The sequence below is a fragment of the Abramis brama genome (genome assembly GCF_963993115.1).
Source record: "Abramis brama genome assembly, chromosome: 6".
Taxonomy (NCBI): Eukaryota; Metazoa; Chordata; class Actinopteri; order Cypriniformes; family Leuciscidae; genus Abramis; species Abramis brama.
Window position 1 is genome coordinate 8,509,193 of NC_139968.1, and position 14,268 is coordinate 8,523,460.

The window sequence follows — 14,268 nt, forward strand, 5'->3', positions numbered from 1 at the left end:
ATCAACACTGGGTGACAGGAATCAACACTGGGTGACAGGAATCAACACTGGGTGACAGGAATCAACACTGGGTAACAGGAATGAACACTGGGTAATCAGGAATGAACACTGGGTGACAGGAATGAACACTGGGTGACAGGAATGAACACTGGGTAATCAGGAATGAACACTGGGTGACAGGAATGAACACTGGGTGACAGGAATGAACACAGTGTCATCAGGAATGAACACTGGGTAACAGGAATGAACACAGTGTAATCAGGAATGAACACTGGGTGACAGGAATTCATTCCTGATTACACTGTGTTCATTACTGATTACACTGTGTTCATTCCTGATTACACTGTGTTCATTCCTGATTACACTGTTCATTCCTGATTACACTGTGTTCATTCCTGATTACACTGTGTTCATTACTGATTACACTGTGTTTCCTGATTACACTGTGTTCATTCCTGTTACCCAGTGTTCATTCCTGATTACACGGTGTTCATTCCTGATTGCATTGTGTTCATTCCTGTCACCCAGTGTTCATTCCTGTCACCCAGTGTTCATTCCTGATTGCATTGTGTTCATTCCTGTTACCCAGTGTTCATTCCTGTTACCCCGTGTTCATTCCTGATTACCCAGTGTTCATTCCTGTTACCCCGTGTTCATTCCTGTCACCCCGTGTTCATTCCTGTCACCCAATGTTCATTCCTGATTACTGTGTTCATTCCCGATTACACTGTGTTCATTCCCGATTACACTGTGTTCATTCCTGTCACCCAATGTTCATTCCTGATGACACTGTGTTCATTCCTGATTACACGGTGTTCATTTCTGATTACCCAGTGTTCATTCCTGTCACCCAGTGTTCATTCCTGTCACCCAGTGTTCATTCCTGATTACCCAGTGTTCATTCCTGATTACCCAGTGTTCATTCCTGTTACCCAGTGTTGATTCCTGTCACCCAGTGTTCATTCCTGTCACCCAGTGTTGATTCCTGTCACCCAGTGTTGATTCCTGTCACCCAATGTTCATTCCTGATTACTGTGTTCATTCCCGATTACACTGTGTTCATTCCCGATTACACTGTGTTCATTCCTGTCACCCAATGTTCATTCCTGATGACACTGTGTTCATTCCTGATTACACGGTGTTCATTTCTGATTACCCAGTGTTCATCTAAAGAAATACAACTTGCCTTCATATATAGTGATTTTTTTAGTCACAAATATAAATTATTTGAACATTTAACCAACCATTTCTTTAAAATAAGCACTTTCTTAAGGGGAAAACAAAGGAATTAATTGACATGTTTTTAAACGGCACATGAGTTTTGGTAACAGGACTGAGAAAACATGCATCCATCTTCTGCTTAGAAACTTAAATAAAGTAATCTGAGATTGATCAGTACACATTTTGTATAGTTAAATATGTGTAGTATTAGATTCAGTGTTGAAAACAAAAAGATAAATAATAAAGTTTAATTTTGAAGAGTTACATGCAAATGGCACTCATTCTGTAGAATGGCCCATATATGTAACCGGTCATATACGATCAATTTAATTGTGTTAATTACAAATAAAACAATTAATATAAAACAGGAAAAACAGTAATATTGTGAAATATTATTACATTTTAAAATTGCTGTTTTCTATTTCAATTTATTGTTAAATGTAATTTATTCCCGTGATCAGCATCATTACTCGTTTTCAGTGTCACATGATCCTTCAGAAATCATTCTGATATGATTTGATGCTCAATTACTATCAATAGTGCATAAGAGACTCAGAACATTGAAAAATCGCAATTACTCCAAACTTTTGACCGCATATATATATATATATTTATATTATGTTCATGAGCCATAGTAGGCAATATTTTTGTCCTTAAGATGTAATTCTGCAAAGTCTTTTTGTTCTTGTGTTTCTGCAGCCTCTTCTTCCTCCTCTTCCTCATCCAGACCAGCAGAGTGTAATTACCCAGAGGATCATCACCTCTCTGGACTGCAGGACTCCCATTACTGGGACTGTGTGTGTTTCTCTCTCTCTTTGTGTGTGTGTGTGTGTGTGTGTGCATGCGCCTGAGTGAGTGTGTGCGCCTGAGTGAGTGTGTGTGTGACCGTTAGAAACCGTTGGAGGGTGTAATATTGACGGGGAGGAGTCAGAAGCTGTGATTTGTAGGTCCTTTGATGGATGAATCCTGTATGTGAATGAGGGAGGACGCGTGTGGGAGATTGTATGAGTCTGTCTTTTTTTCCAGAGCTCTACCCTGGAGGAAAGAAAGAGAGAGAGAGGGGGAACCACTGAAGAAAGACAACCGCGGCACAAAGACCAGACAGAAAACAGCCCGGAGAGAAGAAAATAACAAGTAATCTTGTTCCTGAGGGATCTGCGGTCTGTTATCTCCACTTATGTTTCTTTCCTCGTGAGTATTTTAAGAGCTGATGCTTGTCCTGTAGTTTATGTTTGGGCATTTACAGCTCCAGTAGAGGTTCAGACCCGCGTCTTTAGGCTTTGGTTTGGAGATGCCGGTCAGGACTGGCAGTCTGAGCGCTGAACTGATGGTTCCCGGCTGTGGTTTGTGTGTTTGGGGTTTGTTGAGCGCCCTTCTTCTCGCGGGTCACTCAGGAGCGTGTCCTCCTCACTGTTCCTGCACGGGCACCACTGTGGACTGCCATGGACTCGCATTCAGAAACGTGCCACGAAATATACCAAAGAGCACAGAAAGACTGTGAGTATCGTGACTGTGTGTGAGTTGTGTCTGTATCATTGTACGTCACTAATGCATGTGCATGTTTATGAATTCATGAATAGTGTAGGTTGGCATTGATCATCTTTTTTTGGGGGGGCTTAAACATGATACATTTCATGTGCTGATACTTATAACTTGAATCAGAAAAGCACATCTATTGTTATTTTAGGTCTGTGATACTCCAAAAGTTACATCTGACAACTCAAGGAAAGTTTTTAAATAAAATAAGTTGAAGTTGAAGTACTAAATTTACGAAAAGTAAACCGGAATAAAAAATTAATTCAAGTTAAATTGAATTTTTTTTTTTTTAAATGACAGAAGCACATCAAATGTAAGCATTAAAAAGAAAACAAAAACTGAGCTAATATAACAATACCAATGAATGTAGTTGTAGACTTGAAGATTATACATGTTAAATGTGTTAAATGTTAAATGCTAAAAATCACTGCTAACCTTGTCTGTGCAAAATTAAATCCAATCTCCTGTCATGACCATGTAATAAACGTAAACTCAGCATGATGTGCTTAGGAAGTCCAGAAATGCACTGTTTACATAGAGAAAAATACATTTACGGGAATTATGTCAGTAACAACAGACAAATGAGCACAGTTGTTGTGTTCTGGATTTGTTTACAGTATCAGCCCTTAAATTATGCACCGGCTCTGTATATGAGCATGTTTGTGTGTCTCAGAGGTTAGAGTATTTCGTGTCAGAGTGTGTCCATCTAACCCTGTGTGGATCAAAACATGTCAAATGTAACTGATACTACAGGACATAACGTCCATTGATTTAGAGGATGTAGTTCCGGTTATCGTCTTTCCTCAATCGTGCTTTCGGATCATATTGAGATGTATCAAATGTTTACTTGCTGAGATTGTTGTGTTATGTAGCAGCGCTTCATATTGCAAATCTTAGACTTAAAGGCAAAAAAGATTCTGTCATGTCATTCCAAACCAGTTTGACTTTCATTCTTCTGCGCAAAATAAAAGAACATATTTGAAGAATCTCACAATGGAAGTCAATGGGGTCCAAAAATGTCACGCTCCAAAAAGGTAGCGTAAAAGTGAACCGTAGAACTTTCATCCAAGTCTTCTGATTCACTTTGTATGATGAATACAGCAAACATAAGTAGTTATTAATTCACAAATCGAATCAAAACATTGATGAACTCACATATTCAGAGCCCCAAATCAAATATGGCAGCATGTTAGTGACATTAAACCCCATTGGTACTTGGGTAATGGCATTAAGTCACGTGACATGCAGGATTACTTTTACACTTCCTTTTATGTCCTTTATGGAGCTTCAAAATTTTGGGTCCCAAATTATAACACAGACAAAAATAACAAACATTCCGCAGAAACAAGAAAACCAAACAGGTACTGACAATCATCCGACTTCCAGAAAATGATGACAGAATTTTGTATTTTTGGTATTCATTAAAAGTATCATAAAAGTAGCATATGACTTCTGTAAGTCTTCTAAAGTCATAAAATAACTTTGTTGAATGCCGCATTTGGACATTTGGTCTCAAGAAACCAATTTGGTCTCTAAGGTGAACCCAAGAAACCAAATCCTCTTCACGAAAGAATCATTCTGGGGTGTCTTTCCCGAACAACGACGTAACTCGCCGCTTAACTACAATAGTACGATGCATCGTTGAAGAAATCAAGTGACTGATTGTTTCCCGAAACCGTATTGTTGCAAAGTGGTCGTTCAACTACAATAGTTAATGATGTCATGCAGGTGTTGGAGTAATCTACTCTTAATGAATCTGTTTGAGATCGAATTAATGCTCGATTTTTTGCTATAAATTACAGACATGGCATCTGAGGGCTATTTCTCATTTTTCTGTTTTTTTGTTCCATATTCAATCATAGGCTCGTTCTTACGTACTAGAGCTTGTTTGCACATGCGCACTATTCAAAAATGGTGCTTTAAATCTCTTGACAAACTAATAGACGTAAATGACGGCGATTCGTTGAACTATGCGAACATAGTTGGCTAACAATGCTTTTGGGAAACGCACCCCTGGCTGGTTTTGTGAATTAGAATCTGATTCATTAAAAAGATCTGAATCAGTAGAATAATTCGTACATTGGACATTGCTACTTCTAAGCATAAAGGTGAGGTCACATTTGCTAAATTTCCTAAATATTTTGCAGGCAAAAAATGAGATATGATATATGAATCACAGCTCACACAGAAGTCACTTGCAAACCAAGCAGGTTTCTGTTGGTCAACGGGGCTAATCCGCGCGGGCAACTTGAACCCATTGTGAAATCCACATGGGGGAATCTTTCGCCCTGATGGGAAATTCCAGATCACTGGATTTGACTGGGTTTTACCCATGAAAATTTGCAAAACACAGTAAATGTGACTGCACCTGAACACTAGCACTGTTTCCTCAACTGGAATGATGTTTCAAGACCAACAAACAATTCAGAAACATCCCGCAATGAACAATGAAAAGGCATTTCGATAAGGTTCAATGTGTTCAATCCTGTTGAACAATTAGCAGTGAAAGCAATATTGATAAAAGCCAGCAGCTCTGTAGTGGGGAGGACATTCCCTAGGCGATGTGTAGCAAAGAGAGTCATTTATCAAGGAGACTGCACTAGCCAAATAATATCCCCCATGGTCCCCTGAGCTTTGCCCCTGCAGTGGTAAAGAATGGTGCTGTTATTTGAGTTGACTGGAGGGAGTGGGGGGTCGTGAAGGAGGGCAAAAGCTAGCTGAGGGGTAGCAGCGCTCAACATGATATCACTGGCCAATAATAGAGTTCAGAACGGACAGGATATCTGTGTTCAAGCTGTTTTTGCCTTTTAAATTAAATGAATTGAAAGTAAATGTAAACTGACTGATTAGATCATCTAGGTAATGGGATCTTGTATCTCAAATGTTATGTAAAAGAGATCAGTGTAAGCCTAGCTGTTCATAGCAGATCGAATCAGAAGTGATTGTTAGGGGCCGAACTCTGAAGCTTGTGTAGTTACATATGCCGGAGTGGGTAACAGGGTTGAAAATGTAACCTAAATTAAACTGTCACTTAGTAGATCTGAGTTAAAATAATGTCAACTTAAATAAATAAATATACAGTACTTATATATAATAAGAGGTTGAATCTGAAATATGGCTGATTGTTAGGGGTCGAACTCTGACGGTGCGTAGTTACATATGCCGGAATGAGTAACAGGGTTGAAAATGTAACCTAAATAAATCTGTTACTAGTTTGGGACCAATGTTGATTTCTAGAGAAATAAAGTCCAATAAATTAAATACATTGTATGTGTAAACTTGGCTGTTCATAAGATGTTGAATCCCGAAATATGGCAAATTTTTAGGGGTCGAACTCTGAAGCTTGTGTAGTTACATATGCTAGAATGGGTAACAGGGTTGAAAATGTAACCTAAATAAAACTGTCACTTAGTAGATCTTAGTTAAAATAAAGTTGAATCTGAAGTATGGCTGATTTTAAGGGACTGAACTGGACAGGGTGGGTAACAGGCTTTCAAGTAACAGGGTTGAAGATTTAGCCTTAATTAATATATTGTTTCGATGATCTTAACTAGTTTGTTAACTAGTCCTTGACTTGATGCAGTCAAGTGTGTAAGTGCTTACATTTACATTTACATTTATTCATTTTAGCTGACGCTTTTATCCAAAGCGACTTACAATTGCTATATATGTCAGAGGTCGCACGCCTCTGGAGCAACTAGGGGTTAAGTGTCTTGCTCAGGGACACATTGGTGTCTCACAGTGGATTCGAACCCGGGTCTCTCACACCAAAGGCATGTGTCTTATCCACCGCGCCAACACCACCCCGCTTATGTAGGGGCACCGCTAAGGTTTCTGGGCCTCTCTATGCCCCCTTTCTGACCAGGGCCCTTAGAATCATCCCAACTTCCTCCTTTTACAGCGTCCCTGTGTTTATGTAAATGCCAGAATGGGTAACAGGGTTGAAAATGTAACCTGAATTATTCTGTCACTTAGTAGAGCTTAGCTAGTTTGGTACTAAATGTTGGTTTATACAAAAACAATGTCCATTAAATTAACTCTGAAAGAACTCTGAAAGAACTCTGAAAGTGCGTAACAGGGTTGGTTTCGAGTAACAGGGTTGAAGATTTAGCCTTAATTAATATATTGTTTTGATGATCTTAACTAGTTTGTTGCTGGATTTTGTTGTCTACAAAAACAAAGTCCAATAAAATATTTGTTTATTTTTCATCATTCATTGGTCTGAAAACTTGAACTTGATGCAGTCAACACTACAATTTGTCTAAAAATTGAGAAAATGCAATGAGTTCATGTACTTGTCTTCTTGCCATGATGTAAAAATTTCCATTTTTCTACTAAATAGTTAAATGTCTTTGTTCTCCACCAGGATTCAGACTGACCAGATTTTCTGCCATTGTCAATAAAAAAAATAAAAAAAGAAGATTTGCAACAAATGACCATAAAAGTTACTAAGAAGGATTTTAATAATCAAAACTGTTTTGGTTTAACACACCAACAAATTAAACTTTGAAGACCCCAATTGTAGTCATTATAAAAATAAATCTACTAAGCCTTTAAACTTGTAAAACTGTTAATTGTTCTAAAGGTTTACAGTAATATTTCAGATCTGTTTCCCTGAGGAAAAAAAAGTCAAATCCATCTCAAAGGTTACTTGTTAATTAAATTCTAAAAATAAAAGTTTTTTTTTTGGTCAATGCTTATTTTCCTAATACATTTTCTCAAGATTGCTTAAGCTTCATAATGAACCTCTGTAGATGCATGACTTGCATGTAGACACTTTATTACCACAGAACTGTGCTGGTGGAAATTAACATCTACTGGTTATGTATACATCTGTGACAAGCTATTAGCTTCTTTTTCAAGCACTCAAAGAAAGTGTGGAGATGAATAGCAGATTAAGAGATCAAGCTGCTTTTGTGTCCAATTTTCCACATTAATGGTCCCAGTGTTGGCCGCAGATGCTGGACTAATTAAAGGATTAAAGGAGTCACCTTATTCACTGCCCTGATTGGTCACACCTGGGCTCTTTTCCACAATAGTGCCATTACAGCCCGTGTCTCAGGTGACACCAGTGTTCGTGTGTGCAAATGTATATTTCCACTACAAAAGGGCCAGTCTGTCAGCGTTCACCTCTTAACAATGAGCGTAACCCTCCTTTGCATGCACAAATTATAGCCTTTTATGGATTTTTATTTCTATTTCTTAAGGTTTATATTTATTCAGGCCTGTGCGCTGGTGTCCAGACAGAGTAGAGCTACATTAATCTCATGACTGTCAGGGACAAACTATTGAGGCATTAATAAGATCTCCTTTTGAAATGCGCAAACTGAATTATGAAAAATCTATAGTTATTGTCCACCTCTTTTCACTTACATTTATGATTTCTTCCCTCTATACCATATCATATTTCTTTTCCGTTCAACCCTCATTGAGTATTAATACATGGGGTTGCATATTATATATAATCACAGGGTGTAACAGGGTTGATCTAAACTAAGCTAATTTGGGGCCAAACGTTGGCTTGTAGTTTACCATGAGTTAAGAAAATATTTTTTTGGTAATTTTTCTTATATAACTTTACAATAAATTTGGTAACAGGGTTGACGTATGCAGTCAACACTATAGACATTGTACATTTAGAAACTAACTATTTCCTAACTATTTCCTTTAACTATTTTTTATTTTTTAAAACTACAGCTCATTGGGGCGATTAGTGATTAAGGAATGCATTCGTTGTACGAAAAACGGTAAAAAAGGTCAAGACCGTTATTCTACTAACATTTTAAAAATGTGTTTATAAACGCTTGTATAAGGAAGAGAAAAAGTTAATAAAACCTGGAGATTTTGAACATTTAGACAACTTTCAAAAATAATGTTATAAAATTTACAAAACTTTCTTAGATCATAAGTCAGTCAGCTGGATAGGCATATAATTTGTATTATACTGTATTATAATTAATTATACTGTATATGAAGGGTGCACAAAGTTTCCATTCCCTATTAGTGTTGTATGACTTTTAAGCACACTGTAAAGAGATTTCTGCAGTTGATTCATTAACTCATTGACGTAGGTATTTAAAACGATGGACAAGTTACAATTAATTATTTCGTTTGTGATTAACAATTTCTCTTTCTTTTTGCTTTTAAAGGGACTTGAACACAAACAACCTCACACATATCGGCAAGGATGACTTCGCTGGCCTCAAGCACCTCCGGATTTTGTGAGCTTCATTGTTTAACTCAATCTTATTTCTAATGTTTTTTCTAATTTATAGAGGTTTAAACGTTTAAATAGACATTTATAAATACCACAAAGAGGAAGAGGAAGCAGACAAGAGCACATTTAACATGTAAACAACAATTAACAAGCAAACAGTTTTATTGTATTTTAATTACAGTCTGTATGTTGTTAGTGGATGGAATCTGTGGCCTTTCTTTACTCTTCCCCATCCTCCACTATGAACTGAATATTATTTATCTTTTTATCTTTCACTATGCATTACTTTACCAATCTGTACAGGCACCTCATGGACAACCAGATTGTCTCTATTGATAGAGGAGCCTTCAGTGATCTGAAGGAATTGGACAGACTGTGAGTTTAAAGGCACATATTTTCATTCTCTCTGTAATACAGTATTCTGTTTCAAAGGCTTTGATATTATAATTATAGCGTTTAACCCTCAGGTTATGTTGAAATTGGCTAATATTTGGGCTCCCAGAAACCCCAGTGGTGTATGTGTCAAATTAATCATAGTCATTTTTTTAAATTAACCTTCATTTTATATATAAATATATATATATATATATAGAGAGAGAGAGAGAGAGAAGAGAGAGAAGAGAGTGTAACCAGGTAAAAAAATAAAAAATAAAAATTAAATAAATAATAAATTAAATAATAAATATCGATATTTCGATAATTTCTATATATTGTACAGTCCTATATATATATATATATATATATATATATATATATATATATATATATATATATATAGAGAGAGAGAGAGAGAGAGAGAGAGAGAGAGAGAGAGAGAGAGAGCGAGAGAGAGAGTGTAACCAGGTTAAAAATATCTAAACTAAGCTGGTTTTGGCTAATTTAGTTTACCATAACATTACAATATCTTTGGTAACAGGGTTGACAAATTCAGTCAACACTACAATTTGTGTAACTAAATAGAAACTGGCTAAAAAATGTTTCCTTGGAAAGCTATATCATGTTGGGGCAATTAGTAAGTAATCTTCCAACTGGGTTTCCTGAATTGTGAGCCGTATGTCTTTGTGCTTCCCTCAGTCGTCTCAACCGAAACCGTCTCCAGCAACTCCCAGAGCTCCTGTTCCTGAAAAATCCCTCTCTCTCCAGACTGTAAGTGACTATTTCCTTATTAGGAATCCATCAGGAAATGCTTGAGATGGAACAAGCATGGAATAGCTAATTTGGCTAGCTTCTACCAAAACAATGTGTGCCTAAACACCTTTTACATGTTAAACAAAGCACATGTTCCTGGACAATCATGTCTTAATAAGAGCTTAGGTTAGTTAGCTGTGCTTAGGCGAAGAGTTTTTATATTTTAATACAGATACAGTTGGTAAAGTCTTCACTTTCAGGGGCAGTGGGTCAGAAAGACGGTTTACCCAATGTTTTTATGTGCTATGTATTTATTATGCTGTATTTATTAGTGTATCCCATTGTTAGCTTAGCTAACATGCTAATGCCAAACTCAATTGGAATCAACCCTTGTGAAAAAACTACTTTTAATAAGAGTATTTGTTACAGAAATAATATACTTTAAAAGAATACTCTTCAATGTGATGTGTTCAAACACTTTTGTAAACTTATATGTATCTCTGTATGTAATTTCTTAATTCTATTGTATTTGAAATCTGACAATAATTCGGCTAGCTTCTGCCAATGAATTTGCACCAAAACACCTTTGAGATGTTAAAAAACCCTCTTTGTTTAGTGACTTCACCTCTCGATAAGAGCTTAGGCTAGTTAGCTGTGGTTGGGTGAAGAGTTTTCGTTGTTGAATACAGATACAGTTGGAAAAGTCAGGACTAGTGGGTCAAAAAGGGAAATATGTAGGAATGTGTGGGAGTCCAGAAAGAGGCGTAATGGGTGTGAACAAATAGTCAGAGACAGCTGTGTTTGCTTGTTATTTGGTTGTTTGTTCATGCCATTTCACACGTTGCCTCATTAGAGAGTTGCCATATGGATGTGGCGCGTTCAGTCAATCTGCCTGCGAACACCCCCACCCACCCACACATGCCTTTAGGGAAAGATGTCTACTATTATAAATCAAATTCACAACGTCTTTTTCCTTCCGAGACACTCTGTATGGTAAACCTCAGGAATATTGGTTTATGATAATATGGGTCATGATAGAAATCATTTCTCGTTCCATGTTTGGACGTTTTGTGGAGTGCACTTAAACAAAGCAAGATCTAGTTCATTAAAACAAGTAATATTCTCCTAATACTCAAAGATTCATTACTAATTGGCACCATGCTGGCATTCTCCTCGCACAATTAATTACCACAGTTACTTAAGAGAGGAAATAACAGGGGTGATTGCTAATTATGATTAGTTTCAAATTAATATGTAGATTTTTCCTCAATCCTGTCACTGTGGGTAGCAACATTATTTTAATTTGTGCTAACCGGGTGTGAACTTATCTAAGAGTGTTTATGTTACGTACCAATGGCGATGAAAAGAAATGTCATTCCTGTCTCTTCCACCTCGGGGATTGTCTTAATTTGACAGGATACCGTGGCGTGAAGTGCTGCGTTTCAAAACCTAGTGAGCTGCCTATCAAGAGCACTTTTTAAGACACATTTTAAGGCACAAGAAGTGCACTGAAAAACATTTGGTGTAGAAACAATTTTCACTCTCAAATTGCAAGTAAATTTCACGAACGATTACAGAGAAACGGCAAGTAAATGCATTAAATGTGAAATTTTGAAGTAGAAATTCTGTAATAGTATTGTCTTGTAAAGCATACTCCAATAATCTTTGTTTTGTTCACATACATATAACTTTATAAGTAGCTTTACAAGTTTAAAGCATAAAAAGTGCACTTCAACAATGTGTCACCAAAGTGGACTCTCTTTAAGTACACTTAAGTGGCCTTTTATTTCATTAATATTATATTATCGTTTTGTTTTTTAGTTTTTTTAAATGTACTGTTAAGATTTGTAGTAAAGTACAGGTGCGCACTCAATACAATTAAGTGCACTTCTTTGGAAATTGAGAGAATTTATATTTTGTTTTAGCCAAAATCAGCATCACAAACACGTTTATAAATGAGTTTGAGTTTTGTGTGCTGTGTGTTAATGATGCTGTTTATTAGAGTATCTCATTGTTAGCTTAGCAACATGCTAATGACAATCTGCGAGCAGCTCGTTAGGTGATATTTAAATTCATATAGTGTTTCTCTAAGTGATGGATGTAGTGTTTTGTAGTGCTAGCAGTGAATGTTATATCAGCGTGACATTATCAGAGGCGTTTTGCGCATCACACCAGACAAAGATCTGTGTTGCTTGCTATCAATTTTGTTGGTCTTGAAGGAGTCATTAACGTTGAATGATTTTTCTGCATTGTTACATAATGGCCAATAAATGGGACCATTTCACAGAAAAATTCATGAAAAATTAAGCAATAATGGCTCAATGAACAACTTCTTGCAGTTCACTGGCCGGTCACACCAGATGTGCTTAAGTTAGACATTTGCCTAGTTGTAGCGCAATGGTGACGTGAGGAATTATTTATGACGGTCTATTGAATTATTGAAAATTAATGCACACCCAAGGTTGTAATGTGAAGCAGGGTTCAGTTCGATGTTCCTAAAATGCTCTTGTATGTTGAAAATCACTTAACGGTGTGCTATTACGAAACACAAGTTAACAAAAAAATGAAAAATATGTAGAAATTTAAAAGATGCAATGATGGGTACAAATTCATTCTCATGCTAAGACATTTTCTCTCTGTTTACTGTTTCTTCGCTGTCTTTGAGCTCTGATGAATGAGTTTTTGCCTTTGCTAACATTTAATATCCCTCAGTAAACAGTGCGTCAGACACAGAAAGACAAATGTAAGAAAGACGAGGACTAACAAAAGAAAACCAGTGTGGCTAGTCGCAGTCTCTTAGATCCCACAATTTGTTGCTCATCTTCCCCTCTCAGGCCTCTATTGTCCTCGTCGTCTTACCCTCTTTCAAGGGCTTTCAAATAAAAGATCTGGAGTGTAATATTTGCAGAGGTTGAGCAGTCTTACTATCCGTAATGTTTGCCTTCACCTCTGGATGTTAGCCAGGTTTAAACCGCAAACTGAACATCCTTGGCAAACAGCTTTGATTAAAGGCGGTTACCAGGAAACCCTGCGCCCCCACTGAGAGCTTATTCTTCCCAGAGGTTTCTGCTGGTTATTCTTCATTTTTCAAAGATGGATATGAGTGTGCAAAGTCAGAATATGTTTGAATCACTCCGACGTGATACAGAATTGGCCGTGTTACATGTAAATAATGGAAAGCTGCATTGCATTATCATGATACTTTTGCTGCCTTCTTACGTTTGGGTTCTGTGTATATTCAGGGTTCAATGCAAGTTAAGCGCAAACGACAACAACAGCTTTCTCTAGCGCAAACCCTCTTTTGGCATTAAAAAACTGCTGTCAGGATTTATTAAAGACACGCATTGAAAAATTAGTGCTGAAAAGGCACAGTTATTTTTGCGGCTGACCTTATTGCATATGCATTTGTAGGAGTTTCCCTGTCAGGCGCAACATTTATGGGAGGAGAGTATTTAAATGAATCATGCAAGGTGATTTACTAAGATTTTCTCTAGTCTATATACTGGTATTTGCGGCATTATTAACAGCCCCCCAAAAAGCACGTCTTAAACCAGACGCTAATTTGCGCTGATCTTGGTAGATTACGTTGGTCATTATGGAAATGATCCGGCTGCGTCTGCATTCTTAAGTTTGTGTGTCATTATTAGATCCCGCACTGGACTTTCCACTCGCATCTGCGCTTTTTTGGTTTTGCTAGTTTTTTTATGTTAACAGATTGGCGTCATTCATTCCCATTCAAAGTGTCAGATTCTAGCTTTTAAAAAGAAAAGTAGTGGAAATCAACATTTTTGTGGTAATCAACATTATACCACATAATATTAAGTGATTTCGAGTAAGATTAGCTCATTTAGCATATTTTTTTTAAGTCAGATGAGTTCCTTGAGACTATAGAAACAACATTTAGGGCGCTATTTTAACGATCTAAGCGCATGGTCTAAAGCGCAGGGCACAAGTTCACTTAGTGTCCGAATCCACTTTTGCTTGTTTAACGACGGGTAAAATGGTCGGCGGTCCCGGTAGGGTTGTCCCTATTCTATTAATGAGTAATGGGTGTGTTTGTGGATTAACGTGCGTTAAACCAATCAGAGTCTCATATCCACCATATCTTTATGTACACAATAATAATATTTTACCTTGTAATCCTTTTATTTTAAATATTTGGCATG

The 14,268-nt window shown here is 37.0% G+C and overlaps 1 protein-coding gene across 2 annotated transcripts in view; it reads left to right on the plus strand.

Annotated features, from left to right (window-relative positions):
- The first annotated feature begins 2,391 nt into the window (after positions 1-2,391).
- The window catches only part of slit1b (slit homolog 1b), a 47,174-nt gene continuing 35,297 nt past the window's right edge, over positions 2,392-14,268 (plus strand). For both annotated transcript variants that reach the window (XM_084117871.1, XM_084117872.1), the window contains exons 1-4: positions 2,392-2,718; positions 8,907-8,978; positions 9,278-9,349; positions 10,049-10,120. In XM_084117871.1, the coding sequence (XP_083973997.1) occupies positions 2,513-2,718; positions 8,907-8,978; positions 9,278-9,349; positions 10,049-10,120 (422 nt within the window). In that variant the 5' untranslated portion in view covers positions 2,392-2,512. The remainder of the gene's footprint in view (positions 2,719-8,906; positions 8,979-9,277; positions 9,350-10,048; positions 10,121-14,268) is intronic.